General features: G+C 38.6%; 1 protein-coding gene across 1 annotated transcript in view; it reads left to right on the top strand.

Annotated features, from left to right (window-relative positions):
• The window catches only part of TBX18 (T-box 18), a 29954-nt gene extending 17009 nt beyond the window's left edge, over window positions 1-12945 (top strand). The window contains exons 6-8 of the mRNA XM_010834665.1: window positions 1601-1665; window positions 8265-8359; window positions 9957-12945. Of these exons, the coding sequence (XP_010832967.1) occupies window positions 1601-1665; window positions 8265-8359; window positions 9957-10681 (885 nt within the window). The 3' untranslated portion in view covers window positions 10682-12945. The remainder of the gene's footprint in view (window positions 1-1600; window positions 1666-8264; window positions 8360-9956) is intronic.
• Window positions 12946-15576: the final 2631 nt, after the last annotated feature.

Below are 15576 nucleotides of genomic sequence, written 5' to 3'. Positions count from 1 at the left end.
ACATCCCACCCCTCTAGGTCATCACAGAACCCCAAGGTGAACTTCCTGTGCTATACAGCAGCTTCCCATTAGCTATCTATTTTACTCATGGTAGTTTATATATGTCAATATTCCTCCCCCAATTTATTCCACCCTCCCCTTTCCCACTGTGTTAAAATACTGTTTTAAATGAATGTTTAAGTTATTAGGTGTTCTTTAAGCATTATTTAAATGAACAGATAATTGAGCTATAATGAATTATAAAGAATTCTTTCAATGGCAGAGTGATAGACATAGTGAATTACTTAGCAGACCCTTACATTATCTTGTTATAATGTAGTTTCATCCACAAACTTGGAGAAGGAAATGGCAACCCACTCCAGTATTCTTGCCTAGAGAATCTTGTGGACGGAGGAGCCTGGTGAGCTGCTGTCCATGGGGCTGCACAGAGTCGGACACGAAGGAAGCAACTGAGCAGCAGCATCCACAAACTAAGTAGTAGCATGTGGAATACACCTCCCTTAGGTGTTGCAAAGCTGACTGGCAGATGGCTGAAAGCACACACAACATGATATAGGGGGATTTCAGGTGACTCTCCAGAGATGCCTTTCTTTGCCTTAGTGTCATTCAGCAGTGTTCATTTGTCCTTGACCAAAATGGCACAATTAGAACTTAGTAGATTCTACTAAACCAAGAAACACAGAAAACAAAGCATGATGTGCTTCTTAGAAAATAGGCTATAAACTTCTCTGGGCAAGATGGAGATATGGTCAGAAACAGATGGGATGTTGTTTATTAGTGTCAATTTCAAGATGGTATAACTAAAAAAATTGTTTATAATGGAGATGATTAGACCACTTATAAAAAATTTTCCCTCATATCTTGGGATCTTCCTGAATAAAAATCTAGTTATAGGTCAACAAATTACAGCTGTAGTTAAAATGAAGCTATTATTTATTTCTCCTATGTGTATAAGATTGAATCTTATTAAAACCTTCAAGTCACGGTTACCTTTGGTTAGACATTCACTGTAGTCCTCTGACCAGGTCACAACTCCACAGATGAAAGAGGAGATGAGAGCTGTAAAGATGATTTGAGGAGAGACAAAGAAAAACGGAAGGCAGGAAGGTTCAAGGAGTATATATTGCCCATTTCTGAAGAACATTAACAACATTTAAGTGTATACGTGGCTGTTAAATAGAAGTTGGATATTAGCTGTTCTCCATCAGCACTACTGCAAAAGAAGCAGACACATTTCACAGAGTTAAGAAAGGGAAGAGTTTTAAAGAGATTGTCAAACGAAGGGCAATTATCAACAGATGATTCAGAATCCCCTTCTCCAGGGATATTAATAGCAAAGCAAACTTTATTACAGTGCTTGGATAGAAGTAGGGGAATGTTCTTTTCATAGCAAATGAATGTCTAGATGACTTCTGAAATATTCTTGTAGCTTTGCTGCTAAGATAATAAATACCCGAGAAACAGGGGAGAAGAACACAGTAGAATCCTCTGACAGTTGATTCTGGAGTTTCTTATAGTTCTTCCATCACTACCATTTTTTATAACCTTCCTTGGCTTTTATCTTAAGATTTGATGCGATTTTTTTTTTCCTACTCTGCAGATTACTCGCCTGAAGATAGATAGGAATCCCTTTGCCAAAGGCTTCCGAGACTCCGGGCGTAATAGGTGAGTCTTAGTTAAAAACATTCTGGCTGTGATAAATACATTTGATTTTTATGGTGAATTTTCCACTACAAAGTAAACAGTTAAATTTACTTATGTGATTTTGAAATCGTTTTTTATAAAGTTTAAATTTGTTAATATCACTGAGGCATGAATATAACTTATTTTGGGTGCATCATTGTGGCTTACTCATTTCTAAGCTGAATGTTGATGTGAAATGCTGGGGTGAAAACGGAAGTTCTCAGGGTGTACAGTGCATGCTGCCTCTGGAGGGACTTTGTAGAAACCAGTGCCTCCAGATCCAGGATCTTTAATATCCCAAGTCAAAATACTGTCTGCATCTGCTCTTGGTTTAGAATTTGCTCAACAATGTCACAACTATGTATTGATCTGTCTTCGAAATATGACAGAGACTCTTGTTCACTCAGATTTTCAACTAGAATTTGAAACTACTCCCCACTGCCAAGACAGCTGATGTTCTTTAGTTTCCAAATTTGTCTTGGCTCTACTGACAGCCACACACTTGTTTATTTTTTCTGTGTCGTGTTTTATGGTGTTTGTACTAAGTGGGAGAGCTACAGTAATGAATTCCACTCTATTACTCTTTATCAAAAAGCAGATCTCCTTAGTCTGTGTGCCAAGAGTTTTTGAATTTATTGATATGATTCTATTCCAATAGAGTTGGTGTGACATTGTCTAAAATATTTTATAACTGTTGATAGTTAATAATAGACTAACGTTCTCCAGATGCCCTCTCTGGGTAAGACTTTGACTTAAATGTTTTGAAAAGCATTTTGTTTTTATAAAGTATTTGAGACATTTTTATCACTTATTCCAGACATTATTCTAATACTTCTTAAAAACTTTGTATTGATAGGCTGTGGCTATATGAGGTCGAAACCCTCGATTATTTTATTTTAGGAACAATTACACTTAAAATTGTAGAGAGAAAACAATCACATAGGAGTCCAGACTTTTAGTTCTTTCAGATGATTGGCTGAGCAAGGTAAGTATAGACAGAGACCTTTTCTCAGAATAAACTTATGTGCCTGCAGAAAGACTTGATTTCATCTTCATGTGCAGTGGCTCTTTTATTTATTTTTTTTCTTTTTCAGATTATTTTCCATTGTGGTTTATTATAAGATATTGAATATAGTTCCCTGTGCTATACAGTAGGACACTGTGGTTTATCTACTTTATATATAGTAGTTTGTATCTGCTAATCACTAATTTATCCCTCCCCCTTTGGTAATGCAGTGGTTCTTTTAAACACCATGTACTATGAGGACTGGGCATCACCGACCTGATGGACATGAGTTTGAGTAGGCTCTGGGGGTTGGTGATGGACAGGGAAGCCTGGTGTGCTGCAGTTCCATGGGGTCATAAAGAGTCAGACACGACTGAGTGACTGAATTGACTGAATGCTGCTGCTGCTGCTCCTAAGTTGCTTCAGTTGTGTCCAACTCTGTGCGACCCCATAGACAGCAGCCCACCAGGCTCTCCCATCCCTGGGATTCTCCAGGCAAGAACACTGGAGTGGGTTGCCATTTCCAGGACTTAAATGTATGAGAGTAGAATACCCTCTAGTTTAGCGCAGGCAGATCAATAAGACTGACTAATAATGCAGCTTCCATCTGAAATCCTTTACTCTGTAGGAAGATTTCCGGATGTTCCTACCATACGTCTGCTGTACTGAGATTATTCTATTGTTTTAGATGTCTCTTTCCATGTGGAGAAAAACTTTGCTTGGCTTTTGTTACATCATTGCATTAGCTCCTAGTTAACATTGCTTTTCAGAGGAGTTTCTGAAAGCTCTTCTGAAATCTTCTGAAATCAGTAACCGAGGTGCTTATTGGTGAGGTGACTGGGAGCCCCTGGGATGATTCCTTTTTCGACCTTGACAAATACTTTGATGAAATCTTCTTGTGACTTTTCTGATAGCAGAATATTTATCTATTTAAGAACCTTCCTTTTTTTTTTTTAAACAGAGAATGAATTTATTGAAACTCACTGAAACTCCAGAAAGGCAGCACTGAGACTTGAGACTATACTGTGCCCTGCTTAGTCATTCAGTCGTGTCCAACTCTTGCGACCCCATGGACTGTAGCCTGCCAGGCTCCTCTGTCCATTTAGATTCTCCAGGCAGGAATACTGGAGTAGGTTGCCATGCCCTCCTCCAGGGGATCTTCCCAACCCAGAGATCCAACCCAGGCCTCCCCTGTTGCAGGCAGATTCTTTACTGACTGAGCCACCTGGGAAGCCATGTGACTATACTGCCAGGACTAAGTCCAGGCTCTCCTGTAGGATGACTCTAGCAAAGACCTCACTGCTGTTGACATTGTGAGGTCACATGGCTTGAACACTGTCTTTTTTTTTTTTTTCTTTCCACATTTATTGAGATGTCATTGACATACAGCACTGCTAAAGTTTAAGGTGTACCACATAATGATTTAACTCACATACATCATGAAACAATTATCATAATAAGTTTAGTGAGCATACATCATCTCATATAGGCATAAATTAAAGAAAAATAGTTTTTTCCTCATGACGAGAACTTAACTTTCTTATATAACATAGAGCAGTGTTAGTTATGTTTATCATTTTGTGCACTACTGTCAGTTCTTTTTTGAAGTGATAACCTTAAACATTTTTAAAGATGTATCTTGGGTAGTGTTTATACTGCATAAGCCTGTAAATGGAAGTGAGATAATAGATACATATTAGGTTGGCCAAAAAGTTTGTTCAGAATAATTTTCCATAAGATGTAATGGAGAAACCCAAACGAACTTTTTAGCCAACCAATATTGCAAGGCTTCAAAAAGAATTTTAGGTAAGTTGGCACAATTAAAAGGTGTTTTTTTTTTTGGATCAGTTAAAAAAAAAATCAGAGACATTGGTCAAAATAAACCACTAAGTCTCTTGTTTGGTATCATGAGGTCAAAGTGCTAGGTTCAATAGAAATTTTTCTTTCCTTTCACTGTTGAAGGGGTATAAGTCATGGTGCTGGCTACTGTTTATTTCCTGATTCTACACCTTTTAAAGTTTTTAATAGATATGCAAAAAATAATGAATTTTATCTTAACACTTTTTAAAAGGTTGTTAAACTTTGAAATTTTTATTTTACTCCAACTGTTTAAATAATACCTTAATATAGGAAAAAAAACTACTGAGCTTATATATAGCTTCCCTGTTGGTGAAATGAATAGTTTCACTTTTTTTTCTCATTAAAATGAATTCTCCTGCTTATGACAGACAAACTCTTCAGTGCTTATTTTTGAATGCTAAATATCTATGACTCAATATTAAATATCTGTGAGTCAATATTAAATACTTTAACGTTTTCCACTGATAAATGCGAAAGACACTTTTATGGAAAAGAGAGAATGTGGTAAGCTTTGAAGATTTCTAACTTACATGTTATTTTCCTTAAAAAAAAAAAAAAAAAGAGCCCAAGTTATCTATAAGATCAGGAGGATGCATTAGTGCTGAGGACTTGGGGAAGGGGTAATATGTTTTCATATGTTAATAGAGGAAAAATCCCATGAGAAAAAGTGCAAAATATTTCTTTAATACCCCTGATTTTGATGTACTGTTACTACTTTTTAATATACATTCTGTTTTTATTTTTTCCCTATACATGAAATAAACAAATTATGCAGGACGAGAAATAAACTTGGACTTGTGATTTTTTAAACTTTATAAAACAATTTGCTTTAATTAAAAATTATACCTTCCTGGCTATTTATGGTCCTACAGCCTATTTTATAGAAATCAGTAGCTTCAGCCCTTAAAAGCGCTCCTGCAGGACATTTGTTACGTGAAGGAGAATTTATGTGCTGAGAATAGTTTCATTCTTCAGTTAGGCCTTAGGGTTGACCCTATAAAATCTTTTACTCAGGAAGGTACAAAAATTTCTTCTCTTTAAATACTTTAGGAAAAAACATAACCATTTTACTAAATAAACTCGGCTATTTGATAGCATAAATTAGGGTGGTGATAAAATGTGGAAATTGTTCAAAGGCATCTTGTATAAATTATCGCCTTGGCTACACTCCTGCAGGAGGTGCCTTTTATCTTTTCTTTAACTAGACGGGAAAAGTCTCCATTACTGGGGAAAATGAAGACTTTTTTCTTTTTTAAAGTCCAGATTCAGCTAATAAATATTTTATAACTGTTTCCTGCAAAATATCTGAAATCCTTTCTGGAACTTGCAGTGTGAAACAGCAGCCTCAAGAAAAATATCAATAGGTCCAAATCAGACCACTTGTAGATCTGTAACCTTCAGAGCATCTCTTTAAGGCTTAGGGTTACCTATTTGTGAGGATTAGTAACTTCTCCCTAAGAATTTGGAGTATGGGTTTGTATTTGAAACATAGTCAAGTTTACACCGCTAAAGCAAATAATGCACTGATGCTCATCTCCACAGTTAATAAATTTCTAAGTCCTGTAAATATTCATTAATTGCCTCTTAGTAAATTCCCCCTGAGGCCCCTCCAGGACTACTTACGTATCCTGAATATTTAAAACTGTAATTACAAAAATTCATCTGTGTTTAATGAAACAGTTTAGGACAAAACTGTGTCCTAAATTCTATAACTTAAAAAAGCTTGTTTCTAGAAAGTCATAAAAAAATTGAGTATTAGTACAGGCTAAAATAAAGTAATGGAATAAACAGCACCCAGCATTCATGAGGGGCTTCCCAGGTGGTGCTGGTGGTAAAGAATCTGCCTGACAATGCAAGAGATGTAAGAGATGTGAGTTCAATTCCTGGTCGGGAAGATCCCCTGGAGGATGGCATGGCAACCCACGGCACTATTCTTGCCTGGGGAATCCTATGGACAGAGGAACCTGGTGGGCTACAGTCCATAGAGTCAAAAAGAGTTGGACACAACTGAAGCAACTTAGCATGCATGCATGTACAGCATTCATGAGTCTGCAACCTGCAGATTATGTGGGGCTTTGAGACTGATACGGCTGCCAAACTTATACCTTCAATACTTTACATAAAATATTGTTGAGTAGAGTGTTCTTAGACCTGGTTTGTAGTCAGCCACGGATACAATGTCTGGTTTGTAAATTGCTTAGTGGTAAACTTTAGGGCTAGGAGAGGACTCAGAACTTTGTATTCCAGTCCTCACTTTATGGGAAATGGCAGTCCAGGGAGCTCCAAACATTTACTCAATGTTAGAGGGTTGTAGTCACAGTCCAATTCTCCTGACCCCAATCCAGTGTCCTGAGCACTAACTAGTCCTCTCTCTGGGGCACAATGATTCCATCCAAAGCCAGACTCTGTTCTTCATGCTCAGTGCAGCCCAGGGCAAGTAAGGGAAGATGGTTTTATCTGTATGCACAGGTCACTTACTCTGGGTCTCCCAGGAGTTTTCACCATGTGGTATAGGAGGTGTGACTCTGAAGGGGGTGTTTCTCTAGTCCTAGTTCATAGGTTATGACTTGGAGATGCAGGGAATCTACAGCAGCTATCACATGGAGTCTAAGCTGTTAATCATACTCACTGTCTTTAAATTTGCATTAAACACAGATTATCTGCATTCACTAAAACTGTATCTGACAATCTCAAAAAGGTGGCCTTGTATAGTGTGACACTCAGGAATCAGGCATTTTCTTCAGCAAAGCTGTGCGTTTCATGGAAAGCGTAATGTTACCTGAATTAACAGATTGATTAGGGCTCAAATGGTTGAGGGAAAAGTGGAAAGGCCTTGAGAAGGTGCTAGTTGAGTGAAGGAACTCATTTCTAGGACCTGGAGGACTTAATTATCTGATATACAATAAGGAAGACTCTGAATCACTTACGGTAGGAGACACATACATTTTTGTGTGTATTTAGAGTAGTCAGCCATGTTTTAAAATTTATAGATATTATGTGGATAGTCCATTATGAAGTTATCCTATCTCTTTGTGTCCATTTATTAAGTGTATGTAGAGGCTTTACCATAATGTCTGATGCTAATACTAGGTCTGTGTACCTTAGCCCCCTATGAGATAACCTTGTTGTGGTCCTCCTGGAGGCTGGGTTGAGAATTCAGGGCTGCTGCCCTGAGCTCTCCCTGGCTGTCCTGGGTGTGGTGATCATGCCTCAGAGAGAGAAGTGAATTTTCCTTGGATGACTGCTCTTCTTGGCTGGCAGTCAAGGCACTGAACGATGGGTAGAAATGCCTCTTTGCAGGAGCACACTTTTGTGGCAGAGCCCTCCTCATCAGAGGGGTAGTGATGTGTCAGGGAAAGAGGGTGCTTCCAGATCACACAGAGCCTTGGACTCAGGGCGGCCAGGATGGATGGTCTTCATGTCGTCTTCCTAGCGCAGGGGCCAGCTTTTGTATCCCCTGAGATCAGCTCATTTTTCAGAGAATATTAACAGGACCTGCTGGTGGTTTCTGTCCTCTGTGCTCTTGGTGACAGAATAGTAGCTCATCTCCAGACCATTTTTTTGGTGTGTGTGTGTGCCAAGCTTTTAACCTGCCAATGAGGGAGGCACTGTCAACTCCAGTGGTGTTTCCTGAGCAGCTTATTACGAGTGAAAACTCCAACTGCTCCTAACTTGGCTTCTTGTGTTCATCCCCTGTCCTGACCCTTCCATTTAGAATGGGTTTGGAAGCTCTTGTGGAGTCATATGCATTCTGGAGACCTTCACTACGGACCCTCACCTTTGAAGATATCCCTGGAATTCCCAAGCAAGGTAAATCATGAAGTCTCCTGGGTCATAGATATGGTCAGTTCCTACCTAGATGCTCAGGCACTGAAAAATGCCGCAGTCATTACTATTGTCTAATGGCTACCTCATTACCAACATCCTTCTATTACAAGATCCCTCCCTTTTGTGTCTGGTGTAGGTATGGAAAATGGCTAGTGTGGTCATAAGTTAAGTTTTGGATGTTTTAGGCCGTTTATGTATTTCATGACCTTTATTTCACCTTTAATTTTTTTTTTTCTTAAAATTAGAAGTAGACTAGTTGGCCCTGGTACCTGGTGTACTTCACAAGAAATTACAGATACTGGTCCCAGATCATCTTTTTTGCTCCCTTCTTTCTTCACTTCCTTCAACTGAATTGCCTCTAGGCTTGTTTCTCCTGCTGATTTATGATGAGAAGTTCAGGTACACTGAGGCAGCCTTCCCTGAGATCACTGTTGAGCATTTCAAACAAGCCCAGGGCTGGTGTTTCCTCAAAGAGGCTGCATGGAACAGGATGATGCTTCCTTCTCTACTGGGTAGCTAGGACTCACAGCCCAATCCTGCACTCAGTCCTGCACTTAATGCCTGACCCTGCCTGGCATCCCCATGAGAATTTAGCGTGCTAGGATTTTAGATAATTATCATTGGGTGGATTGCGCTTTTAGATTATTTTGAGAAGCTATATAAAACACTGTCTCTAGAGCAATGAAGGTTTTACAACCTGTCCAGCCCATTGGAATTCTCTTCTCTCCCTAAGTTCCATCAAGTTGCAGACATCAATCTGCCAGCAAATCTGGGGAGTGGGGGGCGATCAGCTGCCACCACTGTTATTGATTGGAGGCAGGGTTAAACACCCTCTCTATTTCACAGGACTGTTTATCTGTTGGACCTCTGCTCTTGGGTTAGCATGTGATTCACCAAACCGCTTTCTGTTTGGAAATGAGATTTTTGAAGTTTGAGACTGTTGCCTTATTGTAGTAGCCCTGCATGCGTGGTAGTCACTGATCCACAGAAGCTTTCAGTGGGAGGTTGCCAGTTCGTTTGAGACAGGATGGGTCTGGCCAGTTTCGATCTTTCCTTTGAATTCCTTCTTTTTTCTTGCAAGAAAATATATTGATCCAGAGCAAACTCTGCTGAAAAAAAGAGTAAAAAGTGGGTAGAAATGAGGTGATGGTTATACTTCTGGAAAAAATTACAGAGTAAGATGAAATTTATATTTTCTTAAGTTGCTGGGAAAGTTAATATTTGTAATGTTTATTACAAAATAATGAGAAAACTCTGAGAAAACTAATTGAGGGAGAAAATGTGAAAAATTGATGTGGTAGAGTCCTAATACCTTTTGCAAAAAAAAACAAACAAAAACAATAAAAAGCAAACAAATAAACAAAAAAGACCATCCCTTGGGGAGATAATTTTTCTTGAAAATTTTGAGAGTATCTGTGTTTAAAGTCATTCAGTCTAAATTCAATTACATTACAATTCCTGAGAGCGGAGACCATCTCCTTTTTGTCTTTTTACCTGCTCTATGTAACAAGTTGCGTCTAGCTCATGTGTACAAAATTGAAAGGAAAAGAGGCTCTTTACATTTCAACTTCTTTTGTAGGAAATACAGGTTCCTCTACCTTACTCCAAGGTTCTGGGAATGGTGTTGCAGCCACCCACCCTCATCTTTTGTCCGGCTCCCCTTGCTCATCTCCTGCCTTCCATCTGGGACCCAACACCAGCCAGCTGTGTGGTCTGGCCCCAGCTGACTATTCCGCCTGCGCCCGCTCTGGCCTCACCCTCAACCGATACAGCACATCCTTGGCTGAGACCTACAACAGGCTCACCAACCAGACAGGGGAGACGTTCGCCCCTCCCAGGACTCCCTCCTACGTGGGCGTCAGCAGCAGTGCCTCGGTGAACATGTCCATGGGCGGCACGGATGGGGACACCTTCAGCTGCCCACAGACCAGCTTGTCCATGCAGATTTCAGGGATGTCTCCCCAGCTCCAGTACATCATGCCTTCACCCCCCAGCAACGCCTTTGCTGCTAACCAGACCCACCAGGGTTCCTACAACACGTTCAGATTACACAGCCCCTGTGCCTTGTATGGGTATAACTTCTCCACATCCCCTAAACTGGCTGCCAGTCCTGAGAAAATTGTTTCTTCCCAAGGAAGTTTCTTGGGGTCCTCACCGAGTGGGACCATGACGGATCGGCAGATGTTGCCCCCCGTGGAAGGCGTGCACCTGCTTAGCAGTGGGGGTCAGCAGAGTTTCTTTGACTCTAGGACCCTAGGAAGCTTAACTCTCTCATCATCTCAAGTATCTGCACATATGGTCTGATGAAGCCTTTAAGTTAAACTGCATTCGAATCCAGCTAATGTATTTTCTTTCTTTGTTTTCTTTTACTATTTTTTCTTTCACTTTGGAAAGCAATATGAAAAGAAACTTATCAAGTAGCTTGTAAAATGTATATATAATAGAAAATGAAGGCTCACTGAGGTTTTTGACTTCCTCATGGTGAGATTGTGATTAGCTATGGTATATATGTATACTGTATGTGGCATGTGGAGTTTGCAGCCTACAAAACCACATCCTCCCTCTATTTTTCTCCCCAGTTGCACAGAGTATTGGCATCATGTAGTATGTTTAACCAAAGTTCTTATACTTAAAAAAAAAAAAACAAACAGCAAACTTAAAACTTGGCAATGATGCTAACCAGACTAAGACGTATAACTTAATTTATCAGGAAAATGCTCTACACAGTTTCCTACTTGAGTGTTGATAACCAGCAGTAACCAGCACACAGAGTCTTGCAATTTGTTATTCTTGGGCACAGTGTGAGAACCTAAGATGCAAAAGCCAGTTGAAGTCTCAGTAATAGTTCTGAGGTATTTGTAATCATGAAGGATTAGCTTTTGTGTTCCTGCTTGCTCTTATTTATCACGTCTATTAGGTGACTTTGGTCCTGTAAAAATTCATAATCCATAATAATTATTTCCCTAAAAAAGATAGAGAGGCTTGTAATTTTTTCACTTTCCATCGGACATATAAGAGGTATTTATTCATATGCAGAGAATAAATTTCCAGTGTTTTGGACTTTCCTGGTTCATTTTATTTAGTATCAAGTAGACCAATAAATATTTTAAATTCCAGTTTTCACCAGAAAAGGAATATATGCTATGACTGAAATGGCAAAAAGAAAATAAATCCACCTCAAATACTTTAATTCCAATGAAAAATGTCTTAACTTTTTAAATCAAGAGGAATAATATTTTCTGCTTTCCCTTAGGTTTTTATAGTGTGTTTTTTTTCATTCAGGTTTCTTTTTCCATCTTGCTTTGAGATTCCTGACCCATGATCTAGAAGTAAAAAGAAAAGGCATTTACACTACTTATTTATGTCTCGAAAATTCCTGCAAATCGAAACCTCTCCCCTCCCTGAACCTTGTCCCTTTGTCTGAGTCTTTTTCAAAACAGATAGATTCTAGGCCTTCATGGTGTTAAATAGCGCTGTAAGGAATTTCAGGGGGTTATCTCCAGCAATCTGTCTTTTAGGGGTTGCAGTGCAAAGGCCAAAACCCATTACTATAAAGTCCTTCTTGGAAGACTAAGGAGGAAGATACCAATTATGATAAAGGAGCTGTAAAACTTTTAACCTCAACATCATTTTTAGCCTTGAAACTGAAAAAAAAAAAAAGAAAAAGATTATTTTTAAAAAATTCCCCCAAATAATGTGCACATGGTTTCAAAACAAGTAGTAACTTTGATAGCACAAAATGAGATTAATAGGAAAAATTAAGAAGGCAAGATGAAGAGCATTACCATATATTTGTTGAGAATAAAATTATGTGTCTGGACATTGACTCATTACGTTTCATATCTTTGTCAAGCGAAAGCAGTGGAGTTTCCTTTCAGTGCTAAACAGAATGGCATTGTCCTATCCTTAGTTTGATGGGGAAAGAATGTAGTTCCTGATTTGCTTCTTTACCTTAAAACAGCATGGATGTTATATATTTAGGGGGATTACTATTTGAACAGTATTTTCACACAATGTGACTCTGTTTATACATACTGATAAATTTCTTCATGGATGCTCTAACAGTTCATCAAGTGAGTATTGATCTTTAAATTTAAAATTAGTGTGAAGGTACATGACATATTTCCAGTAAGTAGATCTATGTAACATGTTTGTGTATGGTATTAATAGATAAAGATTTGGGAAAAGTCCTTATTATGAACATATCCCAGCCTCAGAGTCTGGCATAATTTCAGGAGAACAAGAGAGTTTTCCAACTTGAGAAAACATGGAAAGTAATGATCTATTCCTATATATATATTAATAAGATGAGAATTTTCCTTTCTGCTCTTTGTGATTTGAGATGACACCACAATATGAGGAGAATTTTTAATCTTTTCCTTTTGATCAGCAATATTGTACAAGTGCTATTTCCTTTAGGTTTTACTGTAAATATTAATCATCATGTCACTTCAAAGACTAGCCTTTTATCGTTATATTAAATGACATACATGCATTGATAATTATAATTATATATCTGTATTTTATTAAAAAATGCTTAAGAAATTATATATTAAAGTGTGTTACTAAACCCTTTTATGGCTTTGAAGAGGAATCATTTAAAGTGTCTATAAATGTTGTTCCAAGAATAGGCATACACATGCAGACTCCAAACACAAATTTTGTAGCTTACAATTACAAGGCATGAGGACATGGGCCTGGTATTCATTTTTCATGTGTTAAATATAATTTCTTGGTGCCTTGACCATGTCATTGAAGGTGAAGCCCTGACAAATGGTGAACACATGAAAATTCAAATGTGAGAAGAAGAGGAAGGCAGACTGGGATGTTTTGTTTTGGGTCCAAGGGGGAAGGGCAAGGATGTAAGAATAAGCTACTTGTACCACTGACCAGTGATGACAGATCACTTTTAGACCCCTTGCCCAGAAAACATTCCAAGGGACATTGTGATGAGGTGAGGTTGTTGCTATCACAACCAGTCACATTTTGAAAATTAACACTTGCTTCCACACAAGCTCCGTCCCAGAGGTCAACAGCTTTTCTCTAGCAGGGCACCCAGTTGCTGACCCCTGGTTTCTGGAATGTAGGGGGGTCAGGAGACTTTGGTGGCCTCCAGAGGAGGTTGGGGCATAGTACTGCGGATATGGCAGTGGCTCACACACTTTACACTAGTGGAATTTTGAACAGAATGCACCCAACTTTTAACATGTGAATTCCTCTTGAGACCTCACTCCCTAGACATAAACCTATTAGCAACTCACAGCTTAGTATGAAATAGATAACACAGAAGTTTTGGAGATAACTGAAGGTTTGATTAAGAGAAGAGAGTAAATTTTGGAGTAGGGCAGTTCTGAGAAGATTTAGATGTGAAGGAGAAGGTGCAAGAAGAGTGATCACTAACCAAGTCTGGTGTAAAGCCATTAAAAATAATTTCATAAGTTTTATTCAGGAGTCATGGTAGAGTTGGTGGATGCTATGCTGATGCTCTCTTCTATTAGACAGGTTTGTAAAGAATCCTCTATTTCAAAGTGTAACTCTGCCAGGTGTCCTCATGGTGAGTTTATTGACTCATCTACATGGAGAGTTTCTTCCACTGGAAATTAAATCATTTTATTAAATCATTACCACATTGTGTTTTAATCTCATTAATCATCATTCCTTAAAATAGGTGCTCAGAGAAGTTGCAGGTGAAGTTGACTATATGAAGAGTAAAGTAGACATACATGATTACAGCCTTCTGGGAGCTCAAAGCTTAAAAACATTGTCGGGGGAAATGAACAAATATATATGCATATATATATGTGTGTGTGTATGTATATATATATATATTTCAAGTATAGAAACATCCAACAGAGGTTGATAAACCTTAATATCCATCTACATGCTGATTTTCAAATCATGAATTTTCTTTTTTTTGGAAGTTTGAAGCAGATCATCACTTCCTTGAGAATGAGGGAACCTGATTTCAAACCATGGATTTCCCAATCATGGTTTTAGACAAAATGTAACCGCTTTAGATCTCAGTTTTTTATGTGTTAAAGGAGTGTCTGTGATGAGAAGTTTAACTAGCCCTTTCAGTTTCAAATTCATAGACAACCTTGGTGTATAAATAATATTCAGCTTAATAAAAGAAAATACTTTTATAAAAATGAATTTTCAGAGATATGTACATGTATTTGGATATACATATATTTCCAAAAGATATCTTTTTATAAAAATATTTAGGTATATATCTTTATAAAGAACATTACACTACCAGAATTTTTAAAAATTTATTGGATTACTTATAACTTTTAAAAATGGAATTGTGCTTTATTTAGTTATAATATGTAAGACATACTTTTATACATTATTATTTGAAGGAAGCTGCACATAATAATGGAGAAGGTGATGGCACCCCACTCCAGTACTCTTGCCTGGAAAATCCCATGGATGGAGGAGCCTCGTAGGCTGCAGTCCATGGGGTCGCTAAGGGTAGGACACGACTGAGCGACTTCACTTTCACTTTTCACTTTCCTGCATTGGAGAAGGTAATGGCAACCCACTCCAGTGTTCTTGCCTGGAGAGTTCCAGGGACAGGGGAGCCTGGTGGGCTACCATTTATGAGGTTGCACAGAGTCAGACACAACTGAAGCAACTTAGCAGCAGCACTTAATAATGCATTTGCTATTTTATACTGAACAGAAAAAGAAGTTAATAAAATTTCCTTTTCATGATGCTCTTAATTGCATGGTATAAAATTGTTTCAGTTTGGAAATAAGTTAAATAATTATCAGTTCAGTTCAGTTCAGTTGCTCAGTCATGTCCGACTCTTTGTGACCCCATGGACTGCAGCATGCCAGGCCTCCCTGTCCATCACCCACTCCCGGAGTTTACTCAAACTCATGTCCATTGAGTCGGTGATGCCATCCAACCATCTCATCCTCTGTCGTCCCCTTCTCCTCCTGCCCTCAATCTTTCCCAGCATCGGTCTTTTCAAATGAGTCAGTTATTTGCATCAAGTGACCAAAGTATTGGAGCTTCAGCTTCAGCATCAGTCCTTCCAATGAATATTCAGGACTGATTTCCTTTAGGATGGACTGGTTGGATCTGCTTGCAGTTCATGGGATTCTCAAGAGTCTTCTCCAACACCACAGTTCAAAAGCATCAGTTCTTCGGCACTCACCTTTCTTCATAGTCCAACTCTCACATCCACACAT

This window comes from Bison bison, unplaced genomic scaffold (assembly GCF_000754665.1).
Source record: "Bison bison bison isolate TAMUID 2011002044 unplaced genomic scaffold, Bison_UMD1.0 scf7180017864035, whole genome shotgun sequence".
Taxonomy (NCBI): Eukaryota; Metazoa; Chordata; class Mammalia; order Artiodactyla; family Bovidae; genus Bison; species Bison bison.
This window is presented reverse-complemented; position numbering and strand designations above follow the sequence as displayed.